The following is a 21,237-nucleotide window of genomic DNA, read 5'->3' on the forward strand; positions in this document are numbered from 1 at the left end:
AAGGGGTGGTTTAGAAAAATTCAAGGAAATTTTCAAGTAATTTCCAATTTAATAAAAATAAAAATAAAAATTTTCATTGTGATAAATTAATCAGTTTTCTCTGAAAATCAAGCAGAATCTGTGGGAGAGGTGTTATAAAACAAATATTGACTTCTTTAACTCGTGGTTTAGTAAAACTAGCTTCCTGGGTTGATCCATGGAGCATTCTATTTTCCCTCGGCTTCGCCTTGGGAAAAAGAATGTTTCATGGATCAACCCAGGAGGCTAGTTTCGCTTCGGGAAAATGGAATGCTCCGTGGAACACCTCGGGAGGCTAGTTTTACTACACCACTCGAAGCAGTCAATATTTGTATACTATATCATGAAATCAAGACACCAGGCCAATATTGATCCCAATGAAGATTGCTTCATAAGCAAAGCATTGCCATACTGATTCGACTTATGTAAAATTTGGTATTTTTGTTGTTTGAACAGACGATATCAGAAATGACAGAACTCCTTTCTTCAGCTTGCAACTTCAGTAACTATCGTAAAGCCCTGCAGGAAGCAAGGGGCTTCAAAATCCCAATTCTGTAAGCAATCCTTTTCTTTGTGTCTTCTTGTCTGTCTGTCTTGAGACAAATTGAACTTTAATTCTACAATATAAGTTTCAGGGATATTATGGAACAAAAATGCAAATGCGTAGCGCACACCGAACAAACTGTCAAAAATCTTCACATTTAGATTGTGTGTGCAAATTTGTCAACTGTCAAAAATATTGACCGGTATGGGAATTAAGGTCATGGGGCAAGAATTCTTGCTATCTTGGCATTTGCTGATAAGAAATAAGATTGTTGCAGAGGAATTTGTAATCATCAGAATGGGGGTGTGCTTATTTATTTTATCTCTGACTTTAGTAGATTGTACATGTACATGTACATGTAGTTTTAATCTTGAACCCCTGTACACACTTCTTCTCTAATAGGGAAATATGAAGGTATGGTGTATCCTGAAGAAACAGTCTTCATGTTTGGTTTTACATTGTATGTGCAAATGAATCGTGGTAGTATAAATGATAAGAACAATGCACCACAGCCAATTAACTGACATTGATTGATTCCCCTTGTTTTTTTTATTCCATTCTTGGCTCTTATTCATGATTCGGGCAACAGCTATTTTCCAAACTGAAACCACACCAAGAATTCCTTTCTAATGTGTTGCCCATACACTGTTTCCCCTAACACTGTCAGTACACAGTTTCTGAACATGATGGAGTGCCTAATGCTAAAATAGTCAACATTAGCTTCTTAGAACTACATTTGTGGTTTTCAAGCAATAGTCACTTCATTTCTAGCAGTAGACACTCCAAATTGGTATCTGCAAACTTTTCGCTTTTCTTGACCAATTTACCTTAACAATTCCCTTGTTTCAACTGATATTCTCTCTGTTTATTTCTCTCTTTTCCCCCACTTTTCTCTTCTTCTGGCTTTCACCTGGCAGAGGTAAGCAATCTTAATTCTATTCTGCCTGATACTTTGGTAGTTGTGTCACGTTTGTGTAGATTGTATCAGGTTGTAATTATAATCATGTTTGGCTCATGTGTTGCATGTATCTCAGAGGGTGTTCTTTATTATTTTAATCTAGTATTCATAAATACCTGAGAGAGTTTACCCATTCATATTGGTCGAGAGCTTGTCACGTGGGTGGTTTTAAACGATTAATTAAACACTGACTTGCTGGTTTTCCGGTGTCATATGAAATTTGGACTTTGGTCCCTTTTGCCCTTTTTGTTAAAAGTTCACAATCTTCACTTGGGCATGCGCAATACTACTACTGAGTCATTTCATAGAGTCCATAATTCACACTACACCGGCACGCGTGCCAACCTCCATATAAGGAGATTTTTAGTACTACTCGCGAGAGACACATACCGGTACCATAAACATAGCTAGAGGGGTGTTTAAAAAAAACTGTTGAACAAAATCGTTGGAAATTTAAAATTTTTAATTTGTTTAGACTTTTTGACCGAAGGATATTTATGAATGGGAATAAATATGTGATCGGCCAGTATTAAACAAATATGTGTAAAACCAACTGGGGCGTGGTCGGCGATAATGTCCCTCACCTAGCTTCGGCTCAGGCCATTATAAGCGTACAGGCCCCAAGCTGGTTTTAAATGTGCTTGTTTATAAACTGGCCAAGCACATATTTATTCCCATAACAATGCATGCACAAAAGGTTTATTTATGCATATCCAAGCAATGAAAACCGTTGCCCTATGACTCTGCCTTGGGGCACAAGGTCTTTCTATGAATTGGACTGAAAAGCAAGCAAGCATTATCTTTGTGTTGTCAAAAATTGGTCAAAATGTGAAATAGACTCCCCATACCCTGTGAGGCAAACAATGATGTAGTACTTGTTGGAATTTTTTTGCCAGGAGATGTACATTTTAATCATTTTGTGATGGGCATAAATCAAGTGTTAACAAAACTGAAACATTTGGCGATGTACGATATACTGTCCATAAATACACACATGCATTTTTCTCAGTATATTGCAACCCCGATATATATATATTTTTTTCTTTACTTTTGCAACAAGAAAATATTACTTTGTATTTTTTTTCAGACATTTGTTTCTGCATGCATAAATTCAAGATAACATTGCAAAGAGCCATTGATTGAGCAAAAACCAAGACCTGCTGCAACAGCTGTTAGAATCTTTGATGCTGGAAAAATCGAAGCCACAAGAAGTAAAAAAAACCCCAATAATTTAGAACAATAAATCGGCTTGCTTTTAACCGGGTTGCATTTTGAGCTGATATATCTTGCTTAATTGATTCCCATCCAGGTGTTCATCTTAAGGACCTGATCCTGTTGCACACAGCCCTCCCAGACCGCGTGGAGCCAGATGGCCAGATCAACCTGCGCAAGATGGCCCAGCTGGCTGTCATCTTTGGGGAACTGATGCAGCTACAGAACACCAAACCCCCACTGGAGACCAACATGGATCTGGTCAATATGTTGCGGGTCAGTTGACACAGTTACGGGTTTCTGCCATGGATATACATGGGCAAGTTCGCGCAAGACCTATTGTTGACCATTGGTTAACCATAGTTCGACTAAAGTTAGCCTGAACACTATCTAGTCGACGCTATTTGGAACCAACCTACTGGGGCTGGTTGCATCACTGGTAAACAATAGCTGCGCGCATTCATAACGTACAGCAGGGAGCCAGGATGCGATGACATTTTGACCAGCGTTTGACTAGAAACGTTCACACGTTGCTATTAGTGCGCAGGCGTAAGGTACGTCACAAATCAACCACTAGTCGTCTAATGGTCCAATGGTCCTTGCCCGAACTTGGCCCATGCTGTTGCCCTGGTTGATGGTTGTTGCTTTGGTTGCATGTTGTTGCCATGGTTACATGTTGTTGCCATGGAAATGTCTTCTAGTTTCCTATGACTCAACACATGGTGGTGGTGGGATGGGGTTACGTAGCTTTGTCATGGATATCTTCTTTGCAATCATCACATCATTTTTTATACGGCTTTATGAAGCCGTATCCTCTCTAAGTGATCTCCGTTTGCTATTTACCAGGTCTGCATTGGGAATTTGGACAAGATCCCTGGCTGCATGGCATTTACTGGTTTATGGCTTCTCACTAGCGCCCCTTGAACAAAGATATTGACAAACTGGGGAACCGCCAACATAGGGCTGGATAGCTCAGTTGGTATAGCACAGGAACGGTTATCCGGAGATTGTAGGTTCAAACCCCGCTCCAGTCAATTTCTTTGTTCAACTTTTCAAAAAAAGATTAGGTAATGTTTGAATGAATGAATTGTTTCATAATAAACTGATGACCTTTTTGGACCTTTCATTGTAGGCATCACTAGATTTACAGTACACCGAGGATGAGATCTATGAGTTGTCATTAGCACGGGAGCCCAGAAATTCAACAAGTGCGGTAAGTAACGAGACAGCTCTCAAATGTTAGATACATGGAAATTGCACTTTCGACAAATAATGTCTAGATGACTGAGTTTGATACCATGAAATGTTAATGGTTGTATAAATCAATTTTGTTGTGTTAATTCATTAACAATGGATGCACAAGAGGTCAACTCATAATTTTGTCCCTATTGAATAAAGGCACCCAACGCAAAGCCTTCTTCAGTGCAAATGATCTGTAGAGAGACCATGTGGTTTCTTGTTTTTAGTTTCTTCGTTTTACAGTGTTGATTTGTAACCAGAGGCTAAAAAATTGCACTGAATTCGTTTAGAATGTGAATTGTAAACCATTCTCTCTTAGATGTTCAAGGTCATATAATAAATATTTAATGCCAACTTAAATGGTACCTTATGTAATATATTCTATGTGTCTCTGCCCTTCGAACTTTGTATGGCGATCCTACTGTAGCCCATTAATCAGAACTTTAACTAGTGAAGGTTTGCAGTAACATGTAGAAATCTCATTAGGGAGGATGTGTGGTTCAGAAAAGAACCGGTTCTTCAGGAGACGACCAACCGGTTCTTTTCAGAAACCCACATCCTCCCAAAAGATTTCACCATGGTGTTACCACAACCTTCACTAGTTCATACCACCACTATGCAAAGTTTCAAATTTAACTTTGTTTAATGCTTAGAAATATAAATATTTTTCTGCAACATTTTGTCTGTTTTGTGTAATGGCATGCCTGATACAAGCTATGCTTTCCAGGTTTTGCCACCTCTACTGGCCTTTATATCTCAAGTAATACTTGTTTTCTTCATTTTTGCCATTAAGAGGAAATAAATGTGTTCGTGAATAAGTAAGATTTGAGGCTTTGCATGGTGGAGATACTAAATAATGAAAGGTTTGCGGAAACACCATGTGCGAATGGTTCTGAAAAGAACCAGAGGTATAAACTCGACGTTCCGGTCAGTATGCTCTGACCGTCTTCAGGAGAGTGCCTAAACTCTAAGAAAGTGAATACTTAAGTAGCAAAAGGCAAAGTCAATGAAGTGTGAAGTTGCATCCTGTGAGGATGCCAAGTAGACAGGATCCTAGAACAAGCTTGATGCCCACTGAAGTGGAACAGTAGGGTTGCAGTGTCAGTAGAGGGAGGACCTAGGGTATAGGAGACCCATCAGTCTAAGGTGTTCGTGAATGTTCTGTAGGGGAATACAATTTTGAGTAAAAAGCATTTACTGTTTGATTCATGAGAGGGTTCTGCTACAGGCACTCAGAAATAGTCAACTTCCTACCTTGAAGGCAAGGCAAGTGCTCTTTTGGTACAGTGTACTTTGAATTGTTCCTGCTCCTTGTGTGCTCTACAGCCATCTACTCCTACTAAGCCTGCAGTGTATGCTGACTGGGCATCTGGAGTATGTGTCCATCCAGATCAAGAGACAATCACCAAACATGTATCAGCCATGGTGGAGGTAAAACAAAAGTCTCCCTAGAAAATGTCAGCTCATTGTGTGCACGATAAAATCTATGTGCTAACAGCTAGCCGCTTTTACAACACCTCATAAAAAAGGCACAGTGTTTAGAACAGTGCTGTACCACTGCCGTTCTGAACGACGATAGCGCGGCAGCCCTGTCGAGCCAAAGGATGGTTCCGTGCCGAACCCAAATTGCTGAGCCAAGTGGTTCTAAACGCCGTACTATCGCCTTGCCAAATTTTAAAAAGTCAAATTAATTGAGTTCGGCACGGCAGTAGCACGGCGTCTAGAACAGGCCATTCTCTCTTAATGGAAGTATATTGTGTGAGACATGATCACAAGGGCTTAAATTCATGAATGGGGCTCTTATCTTCGGGCAATTGCAAATCCCCCTACAAAATGCCCAGCAGACCAGAACTGCAGTGAAACTGTTTTGTTGATTGATTTTGCAGACGGTGTTTAAGATCTATGACACAGATAGGGATGGTTACATCACCCGTGATGACTTCCAGGGCATTGCCACAAACTTCCCTTTTATGGAGTCCTTCTGCGTGCTGAATGCAGACAGGTTAGTCCTCGGTTAACTTTGTTTTTCAGTTTGATGCAAACATGGTGGAGGTATTATGACAAGTTTTGTCGCAATCCGAGGGATTGTGGATATTTGGATGGAAATGAGGTAAGCACATTGTGCATATTTTGAGCAGTTTGGTAGCAAAAAAAGTACAGGTAAGTGCTATGCTCTGCCCAAAAGAGTTCTAATGAGTGGTTATAAAGCACCTGTAATTCTTGCACGAGAGTCCATACTCCAAAATCACGTCAAAATAAGTTCATGTAACCCTGCGTGTACGGGGCAAGCAATATGATCCACAGCATCAAGACATTTTGTATTAAAATAGAATAGTTTGTTAATCGCAACCATGCTCACTTCACCCATGACGCGATGGCGATTCACACGAAAATTAGATGATCCACATGCGCGCACAATGTTGTAACTTAACACAGGTTGACTGCCATTGATTTCTGCCTTTCGGGAACACGTTCCGTTGCTGCGCAGAAATTAAAATTGTTCTACTCTTTTGACTGTTGATGTTTTTTGGTGCTGATGTCAATCATTCTAATATCGTCGCAGTTACATTCAAGTCGCAAAAATTCGGCGACGGTTGTAGCCGTAGGTGCAGTTCTGAAAAGTCAGTCGCTGACTGTTCTGTGTCTTCAAAATGCTGACCTCAGGGTGGCTTTTTGAACCGACTTGTGAACTGACTTATGAACTGACTTGTGACTGACTTGTGTTTGACTGGTGCTTGACCGGTGAATGACTCCTTACCGATCTATTTGGTTGGTTTTTGCCCTCCCACAGAGAGGGCCTGATAAGTCGGAGTGAGATGTGCTCCTACTTCATGCGTGCCCACAGCCTAGCTCTCAGCTACACCTACAAGCACAACTTCAGCGTGCACACCTACCTGACTCCCACCTTCTGTCAGCACTGCACGGGCCTGCTCTGGGGCCTGATCAAGCAAGGGGTCAAGTGCAAAGTCTGCGGCATCAACGCCCACAAGCACTGCAAGGACCGACTGGTCATCGAGTGCCGCAGCAAAAAGACCACTAGTAACGGTCTGAACGGCATCACGTCTACCATGCAGCGCCGGCACACACTGGATGGGTCGGTGAATGCCATGAAGTCTGGCGGTCAAGCCAATGGGGTGGTGGTCAACCGGCGCAAGCACAGCCACGATAAAGGGCACAGTCAAAGTACTAGTCAGCTGAACAGAGGTATGTATGCACTGTATACAGTCTTATGCGACTGATCCGTCAGGCCTGCTCAGTCCACACGTGGGCAACTCACACTTGCACCTCTCCAATGCCAAACTGCATGTTCCACCTGTGGCCATCACACACACTTTCGTGCATACAGTCGTGTTTACTATACTCTCGAGGACAATGCTTTGTGTTTTCCTTTGTCCCTGTAATGTAATACTCTCCCATAGACTAAGCACACAAACTTACTACAGAGGACCGTTTCCAACAAAAGACCCAACTCCCGAGGACCGAAAGGATCTGTTGTTTCCCTTTGTGTGTCGGTCCTCGAGGGTAATGTAGAACACGTACATGCCCGCATGTTGGATATTAAAAGTAAAGTACGTCATTGTCAATTGTGCATTTTCTCGTTTGAAGTGACAAAAGTGCTCAAAATCTAAAGAATGTGCTTGACAACTAACCTGATGAAGTTTTTAGTTCAGTGAAGGCTGTATATTCCAAAAAGAAAAAATATTCTTGGATCTCGATTTCAAATCAGTAGTTGCAGGTCATGTTTTGAACTGTGCCCGAAATCAGCGTCCGAGACACGTTCTCATTCAACCAATAGCAGCTACGCGATGTCACGCACTGAACCGACAAATTATAGCAACGCGCGCACATGTGTGTCGTGTCAATGCTTGCACGCACCCATTCACGGCTTTGCCGAATTAAAAGCAAACTACTAACGGAAATTTCCAAAAACGCATCTTTAGACACAGCTTTGGAAATGACCTTCTTTTATTGTTTTCTTCAAAATGACAGCATGCCAGAAAGAATCATTTCACAGGGAGTTTGGTGCCATTACTATCTTTAAACCAAGTATGCTTTTCAACAATAATGTTGTCAGTTACTTTTTGGATAGCTGCAAATGATGTACTCTACCTTTAATCATGGTTTTGATCAAAACACAATTGGGCAGGGTTTGATGGACGGTCAATACAGGAGGACCCCCAAGAGGTTGGCTCAAAGAAGCCATTTTGCAAAAAGGACTCAGTAGTTTTTTTATGTTTTTGTTTGTGTTTTTGTGGTAGCTTGTGATTTTGAAATTGTTTTTGTGGCAAACGTGGCACACGTGAACAACAATGTACAGGTGAATAACAGCAGGATGACATAGTCAGGATTTCACCCTCTTTCAATGCAATCATGCAGAATTAAATAATTCAGCAGATAAGTATGTAAAAATGGATACACATTTTATGCTCAGGTTTAGTGAGCTATGCCCAATATTGGAAAGTGAGTTGCTTATATTGTCACAAATCGTCACAAGACAACACAAACTGATGACCCATCAAGTGCACTCACTGTAACATGTGAAAGTTATCTAAAGCTTTAAACCTTGATATCATGACTGCATTACATTTATATTTCCATCTGTTTACCTCCTCCAGTATCAATCTCCAAAGATATTGTTTGGGAGGATCAGCAGCGGCTGAGCCAATGCCCAAAGCAGATGAGGCAGGTACAGCAATCTACTCAGACCGACGAGGCAGCAGCAGCGGCAGCAGCAGCAGCAGCAGCAGCAGCAACCGGCCACCCAGAGACAGCATCCCAAGACTCGGACAAAGACAGCGACGACCACGGTGGTATCATCTGCAGCGGCCGTCGTCTGAGTGAACTGAGCGAGGATGACAGCAGTAGCAGCTTCGGGGATCAGAACAGCGCGACGGGCAGCGATTCCAGCGTGTTCAAGGGCAGCCCGGCCGCGGCTCCTCGGAACGGGGAGTTGAGGGACAAGCTGATGACTGCTGAAAGGGTAAGTCATACATCTACTAAAACATACACAAATGTTATGGTGGGGTAAGCTGCCTCTCAATATATTTTTCCTACTCAGTTCGGAACCTGCCTTTTCTAGTGCCTTCTTCAAGGAGATAAGCCATGATGCCATCATGTTTCTTCTGTGAAAATATTACCACAAATTCTTGCTCAAACAAAACATGTCACAGCAATCGGCCAAAAAAGTGTGCTCTGAAGAACTAGCCATTAGCTTGCCTATTCTCTGTTTCTGTTGTGTCCTTGTACTACTCATCCACCAGTCTAAGTATGTCCGGCATGGATCATAATTTGCGCCAAGTCCATGGTAGAGCTAGCTTCATCAACTGGTGGGCATTGAAGTGTATATGCAGTATTGTTTGAAGTTTTGTTCCAAACTCACAGGTTTTTGTGCTAAGGGGATCAGGTTAGCGCAGCGGTACTTTCCCCGCCTTCTACCACTGTGACCCAGGTTTGAATCCCCCTGGGCCAATATATGGATTGGGTTTTCAGTCCCTGCCTGATTCCGTGGGTTTCCCTAGAATAGTATTCTGGGGTTTTCCTCCCACCACCTATACCCACTGGAAATAAGTCGAAATTCTTTCGTGGACTATCCCGGCCAATTGCCGAATAATCACAATGTAGAAACATTAGTTTGATATTGACAGTTCTGGGCAACTAACACCAGTTCGAGGCAGTTGAGGTATTACCATCTTAGCTACCATTCCCTCAGCTTTAGCAATACATGTATTGCTAGAGAGCCCGGGACTCCGCCACTCATACGCCTGACGATCCTTAGGGTGAAACAGCCTGTAGCGTATCGTGTGCGTAGCACACTAAGTGACAGAAATGGTGTAACTTTACCTGTCTCTCTCCATACTACATATTAAATTATATATATTGAAAATTTGCACATCAGTTTCCATTCATAGGCACGTCTGAATTGCTACAAAATGTCATGCACATTTCAGTCAATGGTCCCAAACAAGATAGTTTTGGGTTCATAGTGTTCACCCATAACTAGCTCTAGTATATCTGGCAGATTTTTTAACACATGGAACTGTTTGCCTGAAGACTTTTTAATGATCTTCCTCTGCAGGAACGAGAGATGCTTGCAGCTGAGAACTACCGCCTGAAGAATGAAGTGAGCAGCATCCGGGAGAAGAACAAGATGCTGGAGAGTCACCTGGAGCTGATCCGACGACACACTGTCACCTTCATCCTGGACCAGATGGACACGCTGCACCTTCAGAAAGACACCCAGGTCTAAATAGGTGCCACACAGGTTTGTTGGCATAAAAAGTCCTCAAAAGGTACACAAAAAGTGCATTGGTGCTTGGAATATTAAACAAATAAATATGACACCTCAACTGCAAAACTTCTGTCAGTTTTACCCTGGATCAGATGGACACCGTGCTCCTTCAGAAAAACATGCAGGTCTATAAATAGGTGCCACACAGGTGTGTGTCGTCATCTTGAAATATAATAGAAAACTGCATACTGGCCCTGGAAGTTACACACAAGGTGCAGAGATGTGGGTGCTTAAAATATGAAAGAAAACTACCCAATTGCTGTGGTACACACTTCTTAACCACTTTGCGCCAAGTTTATTTTTGCCGAAAATTTCGAAATTTTCAAAAAGCAAAATTTCCCAGCCAACTTCTTATATACAGCCAAACGCCACAATAAATGATTCCCAAGAGGATTTCAACATTATTTGTACGATATTTCTTGCCGAAACCTCATATAGTTCAATACTCCAGGGTGTGCACTGGAGCGTAAATTGTAGAACAATAGGCCGTGCACAACGGCCCACACAACGGTCAGTACGCAGTCCGCCTCCACAGACAACACGGACTTTGTGTGTGTGTACAACAGGCACGAGGGATTAGCGTGTTTAGATGTCACCCGGAGGCGAGTTGAGGCAATCTTGACGTCTTAATCCGTCAGCCGTGCCTGGGTACAGAAAAAAGAGCCAGTGCATGTTATCACGGCCTCCGGCGCGAACTGGTTAGGGATTCTCGTAAGATGTGTCAATGCTGAAACTGCCTGTTAGCTGAAGGACCTAAAACCCCTTGCAAGTTTGACACAAATTGTAGTGGATTGGTGCTAGAAATATAGAAGGGAACTAATACAACATTATACCAGGCAGAGGAGATGCTTGTAGAAGTGAGTTCCAGAAAGTGTGTTGGTGTTCGATACGTGAAAATAGAACTCCATACTGGCTAAAATATGGTACACGCAAGGTTCATTGGTGCTAGAAATGTAAAAGAAATTGAATGTGACATGATATATAGCTGCTAAAGAAAACAAAATGGTTGCAAGAGACAAGAGGTGATTTGCTGTAATGCTTGGAGTACCGGTATAGAAATGGTAGCCCCACTTAGATTTTAAAAAATGGCATTTATTCATTCCAATTATGCCTTCAAGCCGGTTACATGGAGTTGGGTGCCACAAGTGTTGTTTGCTCATAAGTGATGTGCACTTGTGTGGTGTGTATTGTGTAAATTTGTGAATGCATGGTGGTGTTAGTGGCCGGTGCACTTTACAGTGAGTGGAACAATATGAATGATACAAATTGAATCCAGTTGTATTCACTGTTGCAATTGTTGGGCGTCAAGAATGGTGCAATAGAATATTTGGAAGTATGCTTTGGTCTGAGTATGCATTTGTTATAGAGAGACCCACAAAGTCCCACTGTATGCTGTAAGTCTGTGACCAACAGGTGTTGTTACTGTCCAACATGCGTGCACAAATCTTCGGGTGCGTAAAAGAAGGTCGTCAGGGCGAAAAATGGGTCAAAAGGTCAAATTCTGGTTTTTCGGGGTAACAGATAGAGCGTGGAAATATCTTTCATTTGGTATACATTTTGTCGCAAGGGGCTACGTCATTCTGACGTAATTAACAATCTGAAAAAGATGTTTTTCATTATTTTCCCCCGTTAAAGGGACGTCAGCGTGAAATACTAATGTAACAAAATAAATGCGCTAACGTCCAAGTGAAGTGGGTAGGTAAAGCCCGACAAAACGACGTTAAGATTTCACATACCGCTTAAGTGCACGTATAAGGCAGGGGGAGTTCTCGGTAAGGTCGTTAGCATAAAAATGCTAATACATGTAACTTCAAAATTGAGTAATATTGTGAAATGAAAAATGCACAATATTATTCCAATTATTAACAAATTTTATGAGTCCAAATTTCAACGCCATAATGAATTTCAATGTATGTTTTTTATATACAAATGACAATAAAGAATTCTATTCTATTCTAACCTTGTGTTATTTTAAATTTAGAAATGGCAGCACAAAACTCCAAACGTGTTTTTTGCGTGTCTGGGCTGCTGACATCCTTTTTCTTGGAACACAACGAAAAGTTGAACACCTGTGTATTTGCAAATGATGTGTTTTTGAATATCAGTGTGGCATTTGAGAGGCACGTGCGTTGTTGCCAGTATAAGTGCACATTGGATGAGGTGTAATGGATCAGTTGATTTGTTATGCGCTGAAAATCAATGTGGCATGTTGTCATGGCAACAATAAATTCACGGATTGGATTAAAGATATAGTCCATCATTTGTAATTTGTGCATTTTGTTCGTTTGAAGCAACAAAAGTGCTCAAAATCTAAAGAAGGGTACTGAACAACTAACCTGATGAAGTTTCAGCTCAGCTTCAGCTGTATATTCCGAGAAAAACAACATTCTAGGATCTCAATTTCAAATCAAAAGTTGCTGAATCATGTTTTGAATTTGGCCTGAATTCAGCGTCCGAGACACATTCTCACTCGTACGCGACCCAACTCGTACGTGTGAGTATAGACTAGCGTAAGGATATAAGGTTTGGACTTCGAATTTTTTTCAGCAACTTTATTCCTTTTGTCACTTTTGTGCAGCACTGATCTGACGCGCGTGCGTGTGCGTCGTGTCAACGCTTCGCCAATTAAAAAACGAACTACTAACGGAAATTTCCAACGGTGCATCTTAAGACGCACCGTTTGAATGGTCTTCTTTCATTAATTACTTCAAAATGACGGCTTGCCAGAAAGAATAATTTCACAGGGAGTTTAGTCCCCTTACTATCTTCCAACCAAGTATGTTTTTCAACAATAATTACGCCAGTTACTTTTCGGATAGCTGCAAATGATGGACTATAGCTTTAATCCAGGACTGTGCAGAGTGTGGGTTGTATTCAGAGAGGAAATATCTTGTGTGTTTTTGTTTTTTTAATTAATATTGCTGAATAATGTGTTGCGGTAAAAAAGAGAGAGACACATGTATAGGAAGTTAACTGTGCGTTAATGTTGAGATGGGGTCAGTATGGAACAGAATACGAAATGTCTTGTGATCCTTTTCAATTGTGACAAGCATGTAATGTGTGCTGAAGTTGCATAATGACACTAAAGTCAGGTGTGAGTGTTTCAATGAGTGATGTTTGCGAGACGTGTATTGCTACTTTGAGAGGTAGACATGTGCATCCCAAGCAACTTTGCCAAGGAATGCACTTGTGATGAGCATGTGCCAATGGCTGCTGTGGAGCTCAAGTGACCATCATCTTGTCCTCTTCTTCACTATTGAGGGGGTACTTGTGCATAATTGGATAATGGTGTATGTTGTAGTTGTAATGAGCACTTGTGTGTTGAGAACAAAAATAGAAATGAGCCCTTTGCAATTTCAGTGTGGGCCACAGAGCATACAGTGTAAATTTAATGTTTACAGAAAACGCCTCTTTGACCGTGACTTAATTTATCAGAATAAGACATAGTTTGCCTACCCCAGATAAGCAATCTCTGTGTCATTTTGTCAATGATCTCAATGACAGAAAGAGGCGTTTTTGATTTGACACATTACTGGGAAAAAAATACTCCAAAATGTTCTATCTTTTGTACTCATCATTGTTTTCAGAATTATTTGAAGCATTTATTTTTCTTATTTCTTTTCCTGAAAACTTTGTTTGGCAAATTTGTGCCCTGATGAGGGGAAGACAGCTGAGTCTTTGAAAATGTGATTTGTCCGATATGGTAAGGTGCTATACTGTGATGAAACGGTGACGTGCGAATCAGTGACATGTTGTTATGCTTACCATGTACCAGTGAGTGTATATGTACACGTGTATGGAAGCTTGCACTGGTACCCCCTCAACGTTATAAAGAGAAAGTTGGGAGAGACAAATCGCCTGATGCATCTACACCATAGAGCTATATTAAATTACTAGAGCGCTAACTCCTCATTCTCACGTGCGAAGACGCTTTGAAGCTGCTCTGGGCGCAGACATTTTTAATTTATGTGCGTGTTTGTAGAACACAATCAAAATAGATGGATTGAATTTTGAAAGTGTACTCTAAATGCAACGCGCAAGTACAAGATACGCAAACAACTTAAGCGCGTCATGACAGTTCAAAAAATGTCACAGCGAAAAGCATCTGCAGCGGAGGGACGCGCACACGTTGCGCTGTTTGCATAGAGCAAAATGAAACGCTCATTTGCTGATCGTGCATTTCCGTTTTGGGCGTATCGGCTTCGATGACACACCGGTATGGAATGCAAACACTGATATGCAAATAGCTGTACAAAAATGCCGTACAAAATTTTGAATTTTCCATAGGTTTGTGCACAAACATGGATGCGCCCATATCAGGCATTACTTTGTACATCGAGTTAGCGCTCTAGTAATTTAATATAGCTCTATGATCTACACTCATGGTTGTGTGCACATTCAGAGCCACATTGTCTCTTGATGACTTTACTACTACTTACTACTTGGTGGTATGTGCCTGCGTGAATCAGTGCATGCACGATCATGTGTCCCAGCCACTGGAGGTCTTACGAGTGTTTGTGAAGCCGTAATAATTAATGTTCATGCAAGAAGTCCATGTGTCTTCAGTGTTGGTTTTGGATATACAGTGTATGCAGTTTTTGAGTTTAACAATTGAAATGGGAACTGAAAGGAAATACCTATGGATTGAGCGGGGATGTGATTAGTGTATATGATGCGAGTAGTGTATGATTGTGGTGTATTCTTGGCGTAATGTGACTTCATGGGATGTTGATTGGTGATAATGTTTTGATTTAACATGTTGATGTCCCAGGAATCAAAATGGAAGATAGTAAGTTGGACTGAGAATACCCTTACAGAAATTCTGGCAAGCTTGTCTGCAAGCTTGCTCATGTCAAGCTTGCGGACAAGCTTGCGGACAAGCTTGCGGACAAGCTTGCGGACAAGCTTGCGGACAAGCTTGCGGACAAGCTTGCGGACAAGCTTGCGGACAAGCTTGCGGACAAGCTTGCGGACAAGCTTGCGGACAAGCTTGCGGACAAGCTTGCGGACAAGCTTGCGGACAAGCTTGCAAGGTACCAACTTGCGGACAAGCTTGCGGACAAGCTTGCAAGGTGCCGAAAATGCAAATTAGGGCCTAGAAGCAAGCTGCATGTCAAAGAGATGTTGTACAAATGGATGTGCGTACAGATTATAAATTGCAAGTGAGTGATTTTGGAAAGTTAATAGGGTGAAAGTGAGTCGTGTGTTCTTGCTTTAAGCTTCTGGAACAAACTGAGAATAAGCTGCGGATATGGATAAATGCTAATTGAGGGGCGGGGAGGGGTGTGACTAGGCACATGTTAGAAGAATGGAATGAGTTTTTGTCGTTGAATGTAAAAACATTTTAAAAAGCGCGGTTCCCAACAAATGAAACATTACAGGGTGTGTACACTCCCAGGGAATGACAACTAAGTGGATTGTGCTGGCACAATGTAAAAAAAAAATGACTTATTTTGTACAGTTGAGTAGTTATTAAAAAATAAAGGCTTAGGATCCTTTAATAATGTTGTACTTCGGGTGTGGTGAGGTATATGCTTATCCTGCACTCACTGATTTCTGCTTAGAGCGTGTATATATTACTAGTTATACTCTTTGTAGCTCAGCTGGCCTGGGATCATAAGTGTTAATATACATGTACCCTATGTGTACGCATATGCACATACATGTATAGCCATTTTTATTGTACAATGATTAAAGTTACATTATCTTCCACGTGTTGGTTACTTGCACATGGTGCACAGTCCTTTTTGGTATTTTTTTTTAAGTTGTTTTGTCCCAAATGAGTGCAGTACAAAAATCTGATATTTTTAGTCGAATTGTACAAACTCATTGCACAAAAGAGCTCTTTAAAATATGAACTATTGCAGAATTTTTTAATCTAATTTTTTTTTTTGGCTGACAAGGTTAACAGTCGACCGGTCATTTGTTTTATTGTATTCTTATTTATTAGAAGAATTACTGGTAAAAATTACATTTACGTGTATATGTCAAAAATTAAAAAACACCTTACCTGAAATTAATCCATTCATTTTTCCACCGCTTAATTTAATAAAAATTGAAAAGCTGCAATGAATGTAACGTTAAAGAATTAACTCAACCCCAAAGCAAAAGGTTTAAAAGTGATCTATTTTAAATCTTTTATATTCTGAACCTTTTTGTGTATTTAAGAAAAACAATATTATTATATAGAAGTTTCCAACAATTGCCATATGGCAAGAAGTTGGATATGTATGAAGGTGCAAGTTTCTTTTGTTAAATTTAATATGTGGACAAATAAGTTCAAGCTGACTTGCTGTCAACTTTTTGTCCATCTTCCTAAAAAGTGAAATGCCATAGCTGTGTATTATGTCCTTAAAACTGGCAATTAACCATGTTGTAAGTTAAGCTGCTTTGTTAAAACTAATTATTAGTTGAATATAGGTTTTCCCAGCCAATTTCCTAACATGTTCATTCACTTCAGAAAATCGGTCATTTTCGTCTGAATTTGAGAATTTGAGAAACATGCGTTTGATTTTCGCTACCAGAGCATTCGATTCCATTTCAGTTCAATCAATTATGTGATTGAGCATTACCTTTCGTTTATGTCCATTCAGATTCGTTTACAAGACTTCTTTTTTACTTTTAGGTAATTTTAAACATTCACCATTCTATTTCACTTTCAGTTTAATGCCATCTGCACTAGATACAATTAGGGGTTTCTTTTTCATTAACCGTCAATCAAATTAGCTATACCTGAAATCAATTTGGAAAAGGTATGCTTGCGTATTTATGCACAGGTAACGTAATTGGCCGTCTGTTTCTCAAAACCGAATGCACGGGCAATGAAAACGATTGATCTTTCGGTGAATTGAAATGGAATTAGAGACTTGCGTTTAAATTCAGACGAAAATGAAGTGAATGAACATTTCAGGAAATTGGCAGGGAAAACATATATTTGCCACCTTTTGCCACTGATATATGATGTATGTAGTCTGTGTCTCTTTCAAGCTAGCAATCACATGTGAGTTGCATTTTCAATTTGATTCATATGATGTAAAACAAATTGAATTTGTTTTCTTAGTGGTATGGGAGATAAAATAGAGAATTCTTCTTTTTTTTTAACTAGAGTGCAAGAATGTCCAGATGCCCCAACCTTTCTTTTTTTTTAGAGGTTTCCCAAATTGTGTCATTTTGACTCCACTCCCAATTTTAGAAATCTATTTTTTCTCTTGTTTTGATATTTTTGTTTTGTTTCAGAAGTTCTGTTGCCATCTAACCTAAGTCAATCTTTCAGTCTTCCACTTGATTGCCAAGTACAAAATAGTTGGTGTGAATGGTGCAAAATTACATGCACGTGAAAGGGAATGTTCTATTTTTGTGAAGGTTTTTTTCCCTCACACTTCTTTGTCAAGCAAGCGATATTTTTTTACAGAAATGGTGGCTTTGTTGATTTTTTTGTCTCCAAATGGAGTATAAATGATGGCTGGAGTGATAACATTATTTAACAAAAAAAAATCTCTGCAGAACCTCCTTGAGGGGATTTTCTGTTAAGAATGGAAGACGGGTTGTGATTTTAAAGGAGGAAATTTGCAGACAACATCTGCGAGGCAACATGTACGCGTACTTGTTCAGTAGTTGTGGGGGCCACATGAGCGAGAGTTATTGTGGGGGCCAAAGACGCTGTGGGAACTAGTAGAGAGTCCCCACAACTCAGTCCTAATATCCCAAACAATAAACAAGAACTTCCCCACAATTCAGTCACTGCTAGTGCAAAATATTATTTGAATTTGTGGTACAACTGCACAGATATACAGTCGACTCTCGTTTGTACAAACTCTGTTAATACTAAATTCTGGTTATAACAAACATAAAGCCTTGGTCCCGACTGTGCATTTATGTGCACAATGAATGGGACTGATGTTCCTCTTAATACAAAATTCTGATATAACAAACAATTTGGCTAGGTCTGAACGAGTTTGTTATAATGAGACTCGACTGTACAAATCTGTTTTGCAAAAAATACAAATAAATAAACAAATCTGCCTCATGGAAGCATGATCCTGGCAGACACCAATGAACCTGAAGTAGAGCACTTATTCTGATGTTCAAAATTCCAACCAAAAAATTGACTGCACTATGTGTTTTACAGTATTTTTTAACATGTGTAAAATCTTTTTGATTGTATGAAAAGTTGCATAATGCGAAATTGGTTGCAAAGTCTTGCCCATTCCCCCCACTGTCAATTCGTGTACATTTCTGCATCAGATGTTCATGTGTGCATGCACCGTTGAAACACTTTTAAAAAGAGTGGCCGACTCCAAAAGTGCGGTGTTTATGAAATTCCATCCTCCTTATCCCTTATTGAAAAAAAAATAACAGAAAATCTCTTTCAGGAGTGTTTTACTGAAAGCAAAGAGGACCAAATTGGTGCTGTGCTAGAACGATTTTTGTTTTATATTTAATTAGCAAAAAAAAAAAAAACACCAGTTCTTTCAGGTTTCAACCACTTTGAATCAGCTGACTTGAGTCATCTGGCACAGTCTTTGAATGTACAATATTTTAGCAGGAAAAAAAAATTGAAATATCTGACTTTATATTCAGGAACAAAAGTGTATATAAAAACAAAGTTTATGTATACATGTATATAATTGAGTTTCTATAAAATGGTTTGAATTTAATTTATTTAAAAAAACAACATTTTGTATTCACGTTAAAGGCTTATTACCTTAGTGTATGAGAGGCCAACAAACGATATATATTTGTTAGCGTCCTTGATCCTTAGCAGATTATTGTCAGTGTTGTCAAGTTTGTTGGTTCCTTAGAAAAAGTGCTGCAGTTTTAAAATATAGCAGCGTGCAGAGGCTGAAATATGGTGTGTATTTTTTTTTAATCTGCTGGTCAGTAGTAAACGGAGCAGATTATTACATGTGACACCAGTGTTCATGAATCAATTCATGAATGCACGTTGATTTCAATTACCTGGGCACTTTTTCCCAAGAATCCCACAGAATCTCCCAAATTGTCTACCATGTGCATGAAAGAACAAACAGCAATCTTGGCAAGTGATTTCTCTCCGATCCTGCCTTGCAGAAGAGTGTTTTCTAACTTGATAGGATAAAAGGATCAGATAGGAGATCCAATTTTCTTACAGGATTAATGAACTTATTAAAATGTATGCAATCACTGTGAATGTTTTAGTAACGCCCAAACTATAGCATAGTATAATAATAATGTGCTTATAAAGCACAGAGGAGTCATCAGAGGTACCCGTATCATCGCCATTAACTTTTTTTCTTTTTATTAATTTCCTTTCTGCATTGGGGGAGACGTCGTCATCGTTTCAATGGACACCCATAACTATTAAACTAGCTTATAAAGCGCTTTATACCAACGCTTTACAACTACATGTTTTACCCCTGATCATCAGGTAATGAGAACATGTTTTGCAGCAGCTTCAGATCAGCACATTCTAGTCTCTACCTTCACAGGTGCCCATGTTACACCTACGTGGAGAGAGGCAATTGTAGTAAAGCGTCTTGCCCAAGAACACAAGCACCATGTTGCCCGTCAGGGTTCGAACCCACGTACCACAGCACGCGAGTTGAACACCGTAACCAGCGCTCCGCAGGACTTCCTAAGTTTCATGATTATAGTGGGGACTGTCCCAGACTATAGTTGTGGCCATGCAATGCTATAGTTTGGGTGTATAACTACAAGATGTGTAGAACTAAATAACAGGAGGCCAGTCATAATGTTTAATGGATGTAAGATTGGCATTGTTCCTGACCAGAATGAATCAATTGAACTAGCATTCACAGTTCTTTACATTGCCTTTTTTTTCTTAATCTGAATATCAAAGGGAAGGCATTTATTGAGACTTAAAAGCCCAAAAGCTGCATAAAACTTGTCATAGCAATATTTTTTGGTCTGTGTTTTTTTGCTGATGCCCCTTAGCTTAGTCCTGGTTTGTCTCTTCCCAAATGGATTGCTGAGCAGTTCTTGTTCAAGTATTTTTATGAAGTTAAATTTGTGTCGAGTTTCCTGATAAACCGCACGAACTTGTAAATTATGACCATCTGCACAGCACAGGTTGTTTTTTGTATTGCCCAATAGCAACCTTTGTTATATAAAAAGCGTTTTGTAATAGCCAATGAGCTGCTGGATAGCTAAAGATATGGGCAGCCAATGCAGGGACTGCAACATAAAACCACTTCCTCCAATGTAAACAGTTGCTTGTATCAAAAGCATTATTGTACAATATATTACTATAGTTTAAATGTAATATATATCATTCCTATATACGACATCATTGCCAGTATTACAAAACGTAGTTATATCCTGTTCAGACTGTAATCTATGATGTTTATTTTCTGTGACTTTTTGCTTTTCACTTATTTTCCCTATTGAGGGTGTAATTGCCAACCAAACTTGTATATTTGCAGCCTTTTTAAAAACAAATCATTTTATTTGCTTTGGGATTATTTTTAAGAGGAAAAACATATTTGTATTCATACGGTTGAGGCGTACGAAACACTTGTAACATTTTTAATGCTGATTTGTGAATAAACATTGTGAATTAAAAGTTCTACTACGAGAGTATTTCATTTGAACATCATTTTTAGAGTTTCATCTCTCTCCCTTAAGACCTTTTTACACATACTCGACCTTGTCACACATTTTTGTAAAAAGGCACATGTACATGAGCGATGTCGCATGAAGTTCTCTCAAAAATGTGAATGCACTAATTGATTGTGTGTCCAGTTGCTCAAGACTAAATAAACATCTTTCGTAAGTGTACACTTTTTTTGAAAGCTCAATTTTGTGCTTTTTCATTTGAAAATAAGCAAGATCAGGCTAGGGTCACGCATATATAATTTCAGGTACATTCAAAGAGTAAAAATGTCTGTCTAAATCATTTCTGTAATATTGAATGTCTTCTTTCATTTCGGCATTGGGATAAACACAACTTTGCTAAATAAGCTGTCAAAAGTTAGCCCC

General features: G+C 39.8%; 1 protein-coding gene across 1 annotated transcript in view; it reads left to right on the plus strand.

The window, feature by feature from the left end:
- LOC119720840 (ras guanyl-releasing protein 3-like) overlaps positions 1-10,736 on the plus strand; it is a 60,748-nt gene extending 50,012 nt beyond the window's left edge. The window contains exons 9-16 of the mRNA XM_038190701.1: positions 475-572; positions 2,828-3,008; positions 3,865-3,945; positions 5,298-5,402; positions 5,858-5,973; positions 6,763-7,175; positions 8,588-8,952; positions 10,048-10,736. Coding sequence (XP_038046629.1) covers positions 475-572; positions 2,828-3,008; positions 3,865-3,945; positions 5,298-5,402; positions 5,858-5,973; positions 6,763-7,175; positions 8,588-8,952; positions 10,048-10,218 — 1,530 coding nt within the window. The 3' untranslated portion in view covers positions 10,219-10,736. The remainder of the gene's footprint in view (positions 1-474; positions 573-2,827; positions 3,009-3,864; positions 3,946-5,297; positions 5,403-5,857; positions 5,974-6,762; positions 7,176-8,587; positions 8,953-10,047) is intronic.
- The last annotated feature ends 10,501 nt before the right edge of the window (positions 10,737-21,237 follow it).

This window comes from Patiria miniata, unplaced genomic scaffold, assembly GCF_015706575.1.
Source record: "Patiria miniata isolate m_02_andy unplaced genomic scaffold, ASM1570657v1 HiC_scaffold_13, whole genome shotgun sequence".
Classification (NCBI taxonomy): domain Eukaryota; kingdom Metazoa; phylum Echinodermata; class Asteroidea; order Valvatida; family Asterinidae; genus Patiria; species Patiria miniata.